At 32.6% G+C, this 13,228-nt stretch overlaps 2 protein-coding genes across 2 annotated transcripts; both read left to right on the top strand.

Moving 5' to 3' along the window:
* Nucleotides 1–849: 849 nt before the first annotated feature.
* On the top strand, nucleotides 850–7,429 carry LOC126714326 (sucrose synthase 5-like). Its single transcript, XM_050414421.1, has 15 exons — nucleotides 850–1,197; nucleotides 1,306–1,460; nucleotides 1,828–2,020; nucleotides 2,140–2,258; nucleotides 2,333–2,549; nucleotides 2,652–2,747; nucleotides 2,836–3,009; nucleotides 3,193–3,309; nucleotides 3,387–3,553; nucleotides 3,809–4,033; nucleotides 4,144–4,710; nucleotides 4,848–4,986; nucleotides 5,891–5,967; nucleotides 7,062–7,091; nucleotides 7,191–7,429. Exons 1-15 carry the CDS (start codon nucleotides 961–963, stop codon nucleotides 7,204–7,206), a joined length of 2,529 nt encoding a protein of 842 aa, XP_050270378.1. The 5' UTR covers nucleotides 850–960; the 3' UTR covers nucleotides 7,207–7,429.
* A 2,066-nt stretch (nucleotides 7,430–9,495) lies between these two features.
* Nucleotides 9,496–12,789, top strand: LOC126714327 (ALA-interacting subunit 3-like). The gene is made up of 8 exons (XM_050414422.1): nucleotides 9,496–9,688; nucleotides 10,276–10,334; nucleotides 10,476–10,550; nucleotides 10,677–10,793; nucleotides 10,913–10,983; nucleotides 11,149–11,449; nucleotides 11,627–11,916; nucleotides 12,576–12,789. The coding sequence occupies exons 1-8, from the start codon at nucleotides 9,601–9,603 to the stop codon at nucleotides 12,634–12,636; spliced, it is 1,062 nt and encodes a 353-aa protein (XP_050270379.1). The 5' UTR covers nucleotides 9,496–9,600; the 3' UTR covers nucleotides 12,637–12,789.
* Nucleotides 12,790–13,228: the final 439 nt, after the last annotated feature.

Here is a 13,228-nt window from a genome sequence, read left to right on the forward strand (position 1 = left end):
TATTCCCAGGAATCTTAAATGAATCTCTTAAGATACATAAACTTTGTTTTTCATTATTTATTTAGAGGAATCTTAAATGAATTATTTATTTAGCTGAGGACTCCTTTAAACTTTTTTTTTTCCACACGTGAAATCTAAATAGAACTTTGTTAAAGAATATATCAACAGAGTTATCTATCCTGTTAATGTTATTTTGGCGAGAAAAGATAAAGACAAGGGAAAATATATTGATGATTTGTTTTATATTTCATCTTAATTGCTTAAATGATAAGCCAAAAGGGTTAAAATTGTCAATATATAAAAAATACAATTTCCTTTAAGCTTGAGAATCTGGATATCCACATGTTTTAAAGGGAATCTTCATTCCTACTAAGAGGGTTTTAAAGGGAGAATCTAGATTCTCTTAACATCTGATTCCTTAGTATGATTTGCAACCAAATATAAGAATCTTCAAACATTCTTAAAAATCATAAAAGATTATACCAAATGCCATATAAAGGTTTGCAATGATACAAGATATGGTGTTGCCTTAGAAATGACAATTTTACGTATTCTTTCCTATGTTCACAAACAACATCAGACATTCAGACAGAGAAATAAGGAAAGAATGATACCCATTACCCAGTACTTCGCGTGAAAAATAATTTCCATGGTAGCTTTGCTTTTTCACTAGGAATCTCTTCCTACAGATACATTCTTTTCTTTTCCTACCCTTTCTTTGTGAAATGTTCTTTCTTTCTTCTTGCACCAATGCACCCTTCTTTTCCAGCTGGAGAAAGTTAAAAATCCAAAACGTTGACGAAACTCAAAGCAAGCTATCATGATGGACAAGTTAGCCATGCATTAAATACAAAAAAAATCCTAGCTCCATAGACTATAAAAGCAGAATCCTATCCACTGACCAAGCCAAACTGGTAATTGATTTCCACAATTCAAAACCTTAACAACTTGTCTTCTGAAATGGCTTCAGCTGCAGGAGTCTTACAGCGTTCTGAGTCAATAACTGATAGCTTGCCCGAAGCCTTGAAGCAGAGTCGTTACCATATGAAGAGGTGCTTTGCTAAGTATATCGAAAAGGGAAGGAGGATAATGAAACTGACCCATCTAATGGAAGAAATGGAGAAAGCCATTGATGACAAGAATGACAGAACTCAGGTCCTGGGGGGATTACTTGGTTACATATTGTGTTCTACACAGGTTCTTGTTTTTCTTTGACATTCACTTTTTTTTTTCTTCCTCTTTGGTTAACATTGTGAAACCAAGATGATAGGCTTGTTGATATCAAAATGCTATTTTTTTTTCCAGGAAGCGATTGTTATACCACCTTATGTTGCCTTTGCCATAAGACCAAATCCTGGATTTTGGGAATATGTTAAAGTCAGCGCTGATGATTTATCGGTTGAGGGAATCACCATTACAGATTTCTTGAAATGTAAAGAAATGATCTATGATGAAAACTGGTATGTTTTCTCTCTTCATTTAGCTCTGATTGCTTGCTTCATGTGATTAGCATAGCACCAGCTAAATTTAAATTCCATGTTTCTAAAATACTTATATATCTATCTAACGACTTGACTGAGTATTTTTCTTTTAATCATATTCCTAGAATTTTTGGATTTGTTTTCGAAAATCAAATACAAGTGGAACAGTACCACAGGGAAAAGACCTTCGCCCATTATTTCAATGAACAAATTGCTAGCTTCTCATGCACTTCACATGTTTTTGATCACCTGTATTACATGTGTATATTTCCTGGCTTATAACCAGCATTGTATCCAAGTTTATAGCTCAAAGGTTGTGTAATAATAACTCTGCTTTATGTTGCAGGGCAAATGATCAAAGTGCTTTGGAAGTGGATTTCGCAGCACTGGACTATTCTATGCCTCGCTTAACCCTATCTTCTTCAATTGGAAATGGAGTCGCCTTGGTTTCAAAGTTCATAACTTCAACGCTTAGCCAGAAATTGGAGAATTCACAGCCACTTGTGGACTACTTATTATCACTGAATCATCTAGGAGATGTATGGGAAAGACAGCATTCGATCATTAAAAGAAAATATTATCCAAACACATTGTTGAATTTGCCATTGTAATATCTATTAAATGGTTCTGAATACTTATAGTAATTTTAAATTTGCAGAATCTTATGATAAATAGCACCATTGATACTGCTTTGAAGCTTCAGATGGCACTGATAGTAGCTGAGGTGTTCCTATCAGCACTTCCCAAGGACACTCCATATCCAGATTTTGAGCTAAGGTGATCTATCTAATACTAAATTTTGTTATCAGATGCTGAAGAATTGTTATCTGATAAATCAATTTCCTTTACAGGTTTAAGCAGTGGGGCTTTGAGAAAGGGTGGGGAGATACTGCACAAAGAGTAAAGGAGACAATGAGAACACTCTCAGAAGTACTCCAAGCACCCGATCCAATTAATATGGAGAAGTTATTTAGCAGGCTTCCTACAATATTCAATGTTGTAATTTTCTCTCCTCATGGCTACTTTGGTCAATCAGATGTTCTAGGTTTGCCAGACACTGGTGGGCAGGTACAAGTTTTTTACTTGGCCTTAAAAATCAAAGTAGTCTGCCTGCAGTAATTAACACTCATTAGTAAGCTGACATTGCTCTTCCTCTACACTTAAAAACAGGTGGTTTACATTCTGGATCAAGTAAAAGCTCTTGAAGAAGAATTGCTCCTTAGAATTAAGCAACAAGGGCTTAATGCGAAGCCTCAAATTGTTGTGGTGAGTTTCATAAGGAGCCAGGAATGATATCTCAGTTACAGCAGTTTACTTTGGAAGCATCATGTAATCATGCTATTGATGATGACAGGTCACGCGGCTCATACCAGATGCTCGGGGAACAAAGTGTAACCAGGAGGTGGAAGCAATCAATGGTACCAAGCACTCCCACATTCTTAGGGTGCCTTTTCAGACAGAGAATGGAGTCCTCCGCCGATGGGTTTCTCGTTTTGATATTTATCCCTATCTTGAGAAGTTCAGTCAGGTATGTGTTCCATCTATCTTTGAAAACATGATTTAAAATTTCCTATAATGACATTTTTAGTGGGATTTAGTTCCTATCAATTATTCATTTTTTTTTAATAAACTATTACTTGTCCCAAAATCTTAAACTAAAAATAAATGGTGGATTTAATCATTTAACCATTTCTAACACTTTTATTAACAGGATGCTACAACCAAAGTCCTTGACCACATGGAAGGGAAGCCAGATCTTATCATCGGAAATTATACTGATGGGAATTTGGTGGCAACTCTCATGGCTAGTAAACTTGGGGTCACTCAGGTGTCTTTTCTTCATCAGTTTATTCAGCTATAAATTTTCTCTGTTATATTTACTAAACTAGTGCTCTTAAAAACCAGGGAACTATTGCGCATGCTTTAGAGAAGACTAAGTATGAAGATTCAGACATCAGATGGAAGGAATTAGATCCCAAGTATCATTTCTCATGCCAATTCATTGCTGATACAATTGCAATGAATGCAACAGATTTTGTCATAGCCAGCACATACCAGGAGATTGCAGGAAGGTTAGAGAATTACACACAAAGCTATATATATCTAATAGAACTTGAAGTAATATAACAGGCTAGCCAAAGAATTAGAATGATATAGAAGCACAAGTTTTCAGAATCAAGTCAGATAAAAATTTTCAGATTTTTTTAGCAAAATTCAATATGGATGGAATATAACTAGTAATAAATGCACATACAAAAAAAGGAAAGAACTATTTGATGTATAAGTGCAATTAAGTTTGTTTCACATGAATTTGATTGTTCTTGCAGCAAAGAAAGACCTGGACAGTATGAAAGCCATACAGCATTTACACTCCCGGGGCTTTGCAGAGTAGTTTCAGGCATCAACGTATTTGATCCAAAGTTCAACATTGCTGCACCAGGGGCTGATCAGTCCATCTATTTCCCTTACATTGAGAGACAAAGACGACTCACATCATTTCACCCTGCCATTGAAGAATTACTGTATAGTAAAGATGATAACAATGAACACATGTAAGTTCTGGAGCCTCAAAACATGCATGTACCTTTTTACTGCTATTACTATGGATCATGAAATTTGTTGAAATTGCCTGACATCTTCTATGAACTTTATTCGAAAACAGTGGATATCTAGCAGACAAGAAGAAACCTATCATCTTCTCGATGGCAAGGCTTGATGTTGTGAAGAACATTACTGGATTAACCGAGTGGTATGGGAAAAACAAGAGGCTGAGAAATCTGGTTAACCTTGTTGTGGTTGGGGGCTTCTTCGATGCTTCCAAATCAAAGGATAGAGAAGAAATTTCTGAAATTAAGAAAATGCATGCATTGATAGAAAAATACCAACTTAAGGGTCAGATAAGATGGATTGCAGCACAGACTGATAGGCAACGCAATGGAGAACTATACCGCTGCATTGCTGACTCAAAGGGAGCTTTTGTGCAGCCTGCTCTGTATGAAGCATTTGGTCTAACTGTCATTGAAGCAATGAACTGTGGATTACCCACCTTTGCAACCAATCAAGGTGGCCCAGCTGAAATCATTGTTGATGGGGTCTCAGGTTTTCATATTGATCCCAACAATGGGGGTGAATCAAGTAACAAAATTGCGGATTTCTTTGACAAGTGCAAGGTGGATGCCACATACTGGAGCAAGTTTTCAACAGCCGGTTTGCAACGTATAAATGAATGGTAATCACAAAACTGAGTATTTCATAGCTTTCCAACTTCAGACTATTTTCATTCATTAGGCCTCACTTTTATCAGTTTGTGAGGATTCATTACTTATATATCATATGAAATTTGAATTATTTTCTCTCTCTTTGTAGCTACACCTGGAAGATATACGCAAACAAGGTGCTGAATATGGGTAGCATTTATAGTTTCTGGAGACAACTGAACAAGGAGAAGAAACTGGCAAAGCAAAGATACATTCAATTGTTCTATGGTCTCCAATTCAAAAGCTTGGTATGTTACTTCACTTCTAACCTATAATATTGCGTAACTATTAATTGTCCCGATTGATACAAGTTTCAAGATCACTAATTGTTGCACATTTTGAGTTACACACTGCCGCACACTCTCAAAACACAATTTCAATTGTATACCGTGGCGGATGATCAAAGGGACTAGAGGGGGCCTAGGCCCCCCCAAATATTTTGAAAAATATCTATTTTAATATATGACGTAATTATATTTACAAGTAGCTAATTGAGAAAATACAACTTGGCCTCCTTTATTTATTATTAAATGTCTAAATACTTTTTAATGTAAGCATAGTCAACAAATAATTAAGTAATAATCCTCTCATAATATATGTCAAGAGTGACGATATATATGTGTGTGTATTAGGTTGTAAATAGCATTAGTGTTTTTTTTTTTTTTTTTTTTTTTTGATGTGTAAAATATAATAATATTTTTCCAAGTATAATTTTTTTTTTTATTCCATATAATTTTCAATCGTTTTAACCGCATATCTATAATTTATAATTGATTTAATTACAATACTTAGCTGCCAACAAATTGTTAAAAAAAACTGTATTTTATTTAATATTTAGATAACTTCTAAATTATAGAGTAAACAATATACAATGACATAGTATTCTTTTACATCTAAATAAATAAATAAATAGAAACATGAAATATAAAATGAATTATTCAAAGCATTTTAAATATAATAATAATTATACCAATATTTTTTTCTACTTGAGTTTTTTGTTGTTTAGATATATGGTTTATGTTAGTTGTGTCCCAAATAAAACTTCTTGGCTCAGCCATTGACTTTATGTCCCCCATTTATTGTATAACTATCACAACTCTTTCAAGATATGGGTCCCTAGTGTTTCTCACATCATGTCATTAATTGTTACAGGCAAAGAACGTACCTATCCCAAGTGAAGAAGCTCCACCAGCGCCAAAACCAGATGTCAAGCCGCAGCCCTCAAAAAGGCATGTTACTGGACCAAAAATATAGAGGGAACTTTGTTAATAATTACTTGATGTTATAAATATTCTTAAATAATAGTATATTACAACAAATTCTTGCTCTTTTTTTACTGAACAAAATTATATTTGAATGGAAGGTGGATCATCTTCCCCAATATGATTAATGCATGGTCTATATTATTATATGAATGAGAAGATTGTTATAATTTTTATGATTATTTTTTTAGAATAAGATTGTTATAATTACGGGGTGCCAGAACAGTGTTCAGCTACTTTTTATGACTCAAAGCATGTAAAATGGGAATCCTTGATAAATTATTGGAACCATATTTAAAATTAAATAATAATAAAAACCTCGAGTAATGAAGTGTTTGGAGCTCTTTAATGACAAAACTAAACCTTGACCACATGGTAACTGAAATTAGTCTCGAAGTTATACCAATGTTCTTCCAATTTCACATATTTCTTCATTCATTCATTGTGTCGTTTTGCTTATTAAGTTAGACAATGAACTTTCTTAAAAACCACTTGTAAAAGAGTAATATTAGGAATACTACAAATGTTACTACAAAAACTTTATAAATTGATGAAAAAATGCTAAAGTCACAAATTGATATATCACCAATCACTAAAAATATAATTCAACATTAATTTATTATGTAATTTAAGTAATACTAATTACATTCATTGTTAAGCCACTTTGTAAGTCTTTTATAATAAATAAATAAAAATTTGTAATCCTTTAAACACTTTCCTTTTAAAAAGGAATCTTTTGTTTATAATTTCACAAACACAGAAAACAACGCAAACTAAAGTTATCAAATACGGAATGATGTTTTTCTACTTTTTCTTTTATTGGTTTATATAAAACAAAACCATTGAAATAAACCATTTTAAAAGTTAGTTATTTTATGAAAACACAATCAAACAGAACTAATTCTTAGATATAGAGTTTTATAACATATTTTGCATATATTGCTGATAACTCATCTAATTTTCTTTCTCTTTTATTTGTTTCAGATAATATTTATTCTTTCAACAAAATAAAAATGTTTACTTTTCACTCAATATAAAATACAAAATTTTGTTTTGTGCAGCCCAAAACGCTCTCAATCTCGACTACAAAGGTAAGGCTTCTCCCTTCTTGACTCATTGGCATTGCTATGGATTATTTTGCACTTTAGCCACCTAACAATTCACTCAAACCAATTTAACTGACTCTTCAGGTTGTTTGGATCTTAAATTGCACCTCAAGCCTTCAGACACTGGTGGCATGTAATTACAGTGTTGTGTCTTCATAAAGTTCCATTTCTTTTTAACATTTGTAATTAAAATTATTGTGTAATGATTGAGAATTGGAGAACCGGGTTTTATGATATAAACCAGTTCTAAGTGTGTATGAACCAGATATTCCAAATGTGACTCTTTTAATTTTTATAAAACATTCTATTAATTTTTTTTCTTCTGTTGAGATCAATTTCTTGTTGCTGAGATGTTTTACACTGTTATTATTGATGGCTCAATTTGGTCAATATAGGTGACAGATTCCTAGCAATCCCAGAGAATCACACATATTATGTGAGAGATTTCATAAGACTGTCTCGTAACATTCTATTTTAACTAAATGATTTTATCCCTTCTCAAAAAAAGAAAAAAAAAAAAAAGGATTTTATATGTATAGCTATCATTTGTAATGGGACATGCATGATCGTTTTGGATCCTTATTCCTTAACTCCTTATCCCTAGGTATATCAAGAGACAAATAATTTCCATTTGCATAGACATCTCAGTTGACTTAATTGATGCTCTTCACATCATCACGGTTGGCTCAAGAAAGTTCGAGGTCTGAGGCAACAATTTTAAGTCGATTTTTTTTAAGTATTATTTATTTAATTTATTTATACACACGTATATGTATTAAAAGAATTCATTTTTTCTTACTTTTTAATATGAAAATTACTAATTAAATTTTAAATAAGTTTTTGTAATGTCTAGATTTCAATTGAAATATGACTAATTCAATTCACTTAGTTTGCTTTTTTTTAATATGATTGATTTTAATTATAATTTTAAAAATTTTAATTTGAAAAACTTTTCAGTTGTATTAGTTCATTATGTTATAACTATTTTTTTTGAAAGATTTTATATATAAGTTTTATCTTATTTTCTTAATAACAAATTTATTTAGAGATCTTATGTGAGATTCAATTCAACTTCTCTATTCGATGCTAAAAATCTTGTATCTGAATTGACATCTCTCCATGCACAAAGTACTTGGGGGTTTAGGGAAAATGGTTCGAGCTGTGGGGTTAGCAGTATGTTGTAATTATTTTTCAAAAAAAAAAAAAAAATCAACTTCTCTATTCTTCTCTCATTTTTTTTCCTTTAAGTTTTTCATATTGAGAATGATATTTCTAATGTAGATTTATAATTTAAAAAAAAATTAACAAATAAAAGAAAAACTATCTACAACTTAAAATGATAATATGACAAAAATAAAATAAATTTTAAAGCGAATAACATAATCTACTTTATCAAATGCATTACAACTTCACTTAGGATCTGTTTGGATACCGCTTATTATTAAAAACTGAAAATATTGTAGCAAAATAATTTTTAAATGTGTGAATAGTATCATGGGACCTAATTTTAAAATTATTTTTGTGAAAAAAATATTTACAAGTCTAATGAACAGTACACAGGATTCACCAAAAAAAATGTTAGAGGCTGGACGTGCTATCCAAACAATAACTTAATAACATAATCACGTAACAATCTTCTTGAAGAGAGAAAGATTATTTGTCATGTTAAAGATTTGATGGTTAACATTGACAAATCAAGAAAGAGACAAAAAAAAATAAATAAATAAATAAAATTTTAAGTCTTTATAGTAAATTTTAAAGACATATCATATGGGCCCATCATAGGCAGTATCTAAAGTGCCGACTGTATATTCGTGTGGCCCTTACCTTGCTGCTTTTTGTGAATACTTTTGTACAACCAATTTTTTTTTAATAAAAATTTAAAAATTCGTTTTTGTAGGTACAACAAAAAAAAGAAAAGAAAAAAAAAAGGCCATAGTATGGGTCGCATGTCACGTGATCCATTCCAAACGGTCTATCCACAGGGAAAGTAAGTAAGTAAAAAGGACCGGTAGTTCCGCTAGTGCATTGTGCTAAAGTGCAACCAACAAACAAACAACTTCGCTAATTTGCGGTTCTCCTTTCCTCCCTCCTCTTTCCCAAACCGTTTTTCACACCCAATCCAACCCCTAAAATCTCTAGTACCATTTGACAACTTTAATGCGGTAAAATGTGAGCGGTTGAGGAAAAAGAAAAAAAAAAAAAAGAAGAATCTATATGAAAATAATAGGGAACCGATTGTACATTGCCACGTAAAATAATTATAGGGAAGTTATAATAATAGTTGTAGTTCTAGAAATAATCAACCTAATTCAATCTAATTTTGCTCTTTTCATTTTTTTATATTTTTTTAAATTTTTATCAAACATACAAAAAAAAGAAAAAAGAAAAAAAGAAAATTACATATCACCCATCCTTACCTAAACAAAAAGTTTCTCCTTAAAATTTAACCCATAAAAAACAGAGTGGTGTCGGGGTTTGTGTGTGTGGGAAGATGTCTAGCAGAGGAGCAGCCAGCAGCTCTGGGGGCCCCCAACTGGGGACTTCAGATTCATCCAAGAGGATTTCCAAGAAACCCAAATGTCTGTATTTCTTTTTTTTTTTTTTTTTTTTTTTTTTTTCATTGTTAGAAATGCAATGCATCTTGATCTTCATTACATTACACATTGTGATTTCCAGTATTCCTATCCTATCTATGCCCCCAATGCCATTCATCTTTTCCCATGTTTTTCTCTATTCTCATTTCCACACATTTTTGTTTTGGAGTAATGTAATCTAATCTAGAATTTGATGAGCCATTTTATCTTGATGGGTTTTTGTTTTCCTTTTTTTTTAATCAAAAAGTTTCTGTCTTTGCCTTTGAAATCTCAAGGACCCAGATGTTGGATTCTGAACAATATTTTCTAAGATTGGGTTTTAAACCTTAAAGTTTGATTTTTTAAGAGATCAAAGTAAAATGGGGTTTTAATCTATGTACACAACAAAATTTCACAACATTCTTACAACAACCTTGTATTGAGTTGTTGTGAAATGTTGTAAGATTTTATGATGGCCTTAGAAGAACTCTTTTTGATTTGCTAATCTTCTGCCAGGAAATTGTTTTTTTTTTTTTTTTTTTTTTTTAATTTATATAATTAAATGATAGATGGTATTGTTTTGTTTACTGCAGATTCTAGGTTCACACAGCAAGAGCTTCCTGCTTGCAAACCAATTTTAACACCAGGATGGGTATAGCTGAACAAATATATCTCTTTAATCTTTATTTGTTTATTTATTTATTCAATTTTACATTGCTAGAGCTTTTTGTTTCACTTATGTTACTTTACATTCATCAGCTATTTATTTATTTGTTACAAATTTGGTTTTCAGGTCATTGCAACTTTCATCGCTGTTGGCATTGTCTTCATACCGATAGGCCTTGCTTCTTTATTTGCATCACAACGTGTAAAATATTTCTAATCCTTTTTATTTATTCATTATTTTGCATCAAAATCTAGTAGTGTTAGCAATAGCAATGGGACCGATATTGAGCTTTGAGCATAAGGAAACTATGCTTTTTTTGTCTTGCAGGTTGTGGAAATTGTGCACCGCTACGATGAAGAATGTGTTCCTCCTATTTTTAGCGGCGATCAGCTTGCCTTTATTCAAAGTAGTATCACTAACAAGACGTGTACTAAGAATTTCACTGTTAGTTTTCATTTCCTTCACCACTCATGTGTTTGATATAGCTTACGCATTGGTTTTGCTTTACACATTATGCCTTATTATCTACTTCTAAATGCGTGCATTAATTGGATATTGTGCAGGTTCCAAAGCAAATGAAAGGTCCCGTCTATGTCTATTATCAGCTTGATAACTTCTATCAGAATCATCGTCGGTATGTTAAAATCACTGAGCAAATATTTTATTTATTTTATCAAGTTAATGCGCTTGGAGGTATTATAGGAATTAAAACTTTAAACATCTTGCACTCATAATTAACTGTTTATTTTTTCTCTTTCTGAAAGTGGACCTTATCTTGGATGTGAATTACTGTTTCCAGATATGTTAAGAGTAGAAGTGATAAACAATTGCGAAGCAAAGCAGGTGAACTTGATATAAGTACCTGTAAACCTGAAGCTACAACAGGAAATAACTCTCCAATTGTTCCTTGTGGCCTTATTGCATGGAGTTTGTTTAATGACACATATGGGTTCTCAGTGAAAAACAAGGTGCTAAATGTCAGCAAAAAGAACATAGCTTGGAAAAGTGACCAAGAGCATAAATTTGGCTCTGATGTCTATCCAAAAAATTTTCAGAGTGGAGGTTTGATTGGGGGTGGCAAACTAAATGCGAGCATACCTGTAATACGTCTTCATCTTCTTCCTTGCTTGTTACATCTTTTCATATCCCCACCCCCAAATTTTTTTTTCCTTTTTCGTTATCCCTTTTTCCTGGTTATGTCCTTGTTCTCGTATTTTGTATTATATTCTTTTATTTGCAAAAGAAGATATAATTATGATTGGTTCTGCATGTAACAGTTGAGTGAACAAGAGGATCTTATTGTTTGGATGCGAACTGCGGCACTGCCAACTTTTAGAAAACTATATGGGAAGATAGAGACAGACCTTGAAGCTAATGATGAAATAACAGTAGTTATACAGAACAACTACAACACCTATAGTTTTGGTGGCAGAAAGAGGCTGGTTCTTTCAACCACAAGCTGGATTGGCGGCAAAAATGATTTTTTAGGAATAGCATATCTTACTGTTGGTGGATTCTGCATTTTCTTGGCTATTGGCTTCTTACTTCTCTATGTGATCAAGCCAAGGTGAGGAAATGGTTCAAAAATTTATTAGTCACTATGCTCAGCTGAAACTAGTTCCTGTTTTTGTTAAAGAAATTTCTGATTTAATTTTGTATAATGGAGAATATATGGTTGCTTAAACTGCCGTCTAGATTTTTTTAGGCTAATAGCAGCATGTTTAAATACCAAGTCCTCCCAAATTTTAGACGTCCATCAATGTTGATAAGCTTCTGGTATTTATCAACCCATATTAGTACTTGTACCTCCTTGTGTACTTTTCCTGATTTTGGGGGATGGCATGCAAAAATTTCTTGGAATCGTCCTCTTACTCAATTTCTTCAAAGGTGGTATCCACCCAGATCTAGGTTCCAACACCTGAAGGGTCCCACAAACAAGATGCAAGTATAAAACTTAAGCTGGTTCTTGTAAGGTGTCAATCCTGTCATTTTATTGGTCTTGTTGAAAACAGGCACTTAATCTGTGTGATTCATAGCCTAGTCAATGTTGAACTTGTACCTTTATCTGCCCTGGCATGTTCCACTATTTCTTCTTTTACATTTATAAAGAAAATCAAATTTGATTCCACCCTGGTTCATACATTGATGATTAGAATGGTTCCTTGAATTGTAAAGCATAGGCCATTTGTTAAGTTGAGTCTGAATTTGTAATTGCTTTTTATGCAGGCCTCTTGGGGACCCAGCCTTCTTGTCTTGGAACAGAAACCCATCAGGAATAATGAATTAGGCTTAACTTTTTAAGATATGCTCTATCTCTCATGTGCTAATGTTTTACTATTAATGTTTTTACAAGGCTGAGCCTAATTTATGTTTGCAACATTCTAATTTGAGTGTATAGAAAGCCCTGCTGTTATCAATATTTATCTTTTTTAGTTAGCAATGGCACTGTTTTAATTTGGTGATAGGATCAGTTTTGTTATAATATTTTTCATCTTACTTTATACTTTGTTTTCTCCAAAGCAAGTGGGATTACAGGTTTAAATTCAATTCCCTTTGGGTTGCCACAATGGGCATAGTTTGTGGACTATTGTGTGCATTCGTGATAATTAGTCTCAACTCAAATGGATTGCAAATATCCTAATGTAATTGAAAGAAAAGAAAGCAAAGTTGGACTGAACCTTTTTTATGGATTTCTTGCCTAAATTATTAATGTAATTTTTGTTGCATGGCATTACTGTTCATCTTCCATGTTTTTGTAGGTATATATGTGGTTTCTGTTTACCAATTATGGATAGTGGATTAAACACTACCCTGTTAGTCCCATCAAGTTCTCTCAACCTAGGACCAATTAGACTCTGGTTGTCTAAATTAGTTTGTTA

The sequence above is a fragment of the Quercus robur genome, chromosome 2 (assembly GCF_932294415.1).
Source record: "Quercus robur chromosome 2, dhQueRobu3.1, whole genome shotgun sequence".
Lineage (NCBI taxonomy): Eukaryota > Viridiplantae > Streptophyta > Magnoliopsida > Fagales > Fagaceae > Quercus > Quercus robur.

What these genes read in the sequence shown, in the direction of transcription:
- LOC126714326 (XM_050414421.1), top strand. Translation starts at nt 961, where the DNA reads ATGGCTTCAGCTGCAGGAGTCTTACAGCGTTCTGAGTCAATAACTGAT. An exon ending in TGCCAGACACTGGTGGGCAG is followed by an intron (nt 2,550 to 2,651) that starts GTACAAGTTTTT and finishes ACTTAAAAACAG; the next exon opens with GTGGTTTACATTCTGGATCA. An exon ending in ATCTTGAGAAGTTCAGTCAG is followed by an intron (nt 3,010 to 3,192) that starts GTATGTGTTCCA and finishes TTTTATTAACAG; the next exon opens with GATGCTACAACCAAAGTCCT.
- LOC126714327 (XM_050414422.1), top strand. Translation starts at nt 9,601, where the DNA reads ATGTCTAGCAGAGGAGCAGCCAGCAGCTCTGGGGGCCCCCAACTGGGG. An exon ending in CTTTATTTGCATCACAACGT is followed by an intron (nt 10,551 to 10,676) that starts GTAAAATATTTC and finishes TTTGTCTTGCAG; the next exon opens with GTTGTGGAAATTGTGCACCG. An exon ending in CGTGTACTAAGAATTTCACT is followed by an intron (nt 10,794 to 10,912) that starts GTTAGTTTTCAT and finishes GATATTGTGCAG; the next exon opens with GTTCCAAAGCAAATGAAAGG.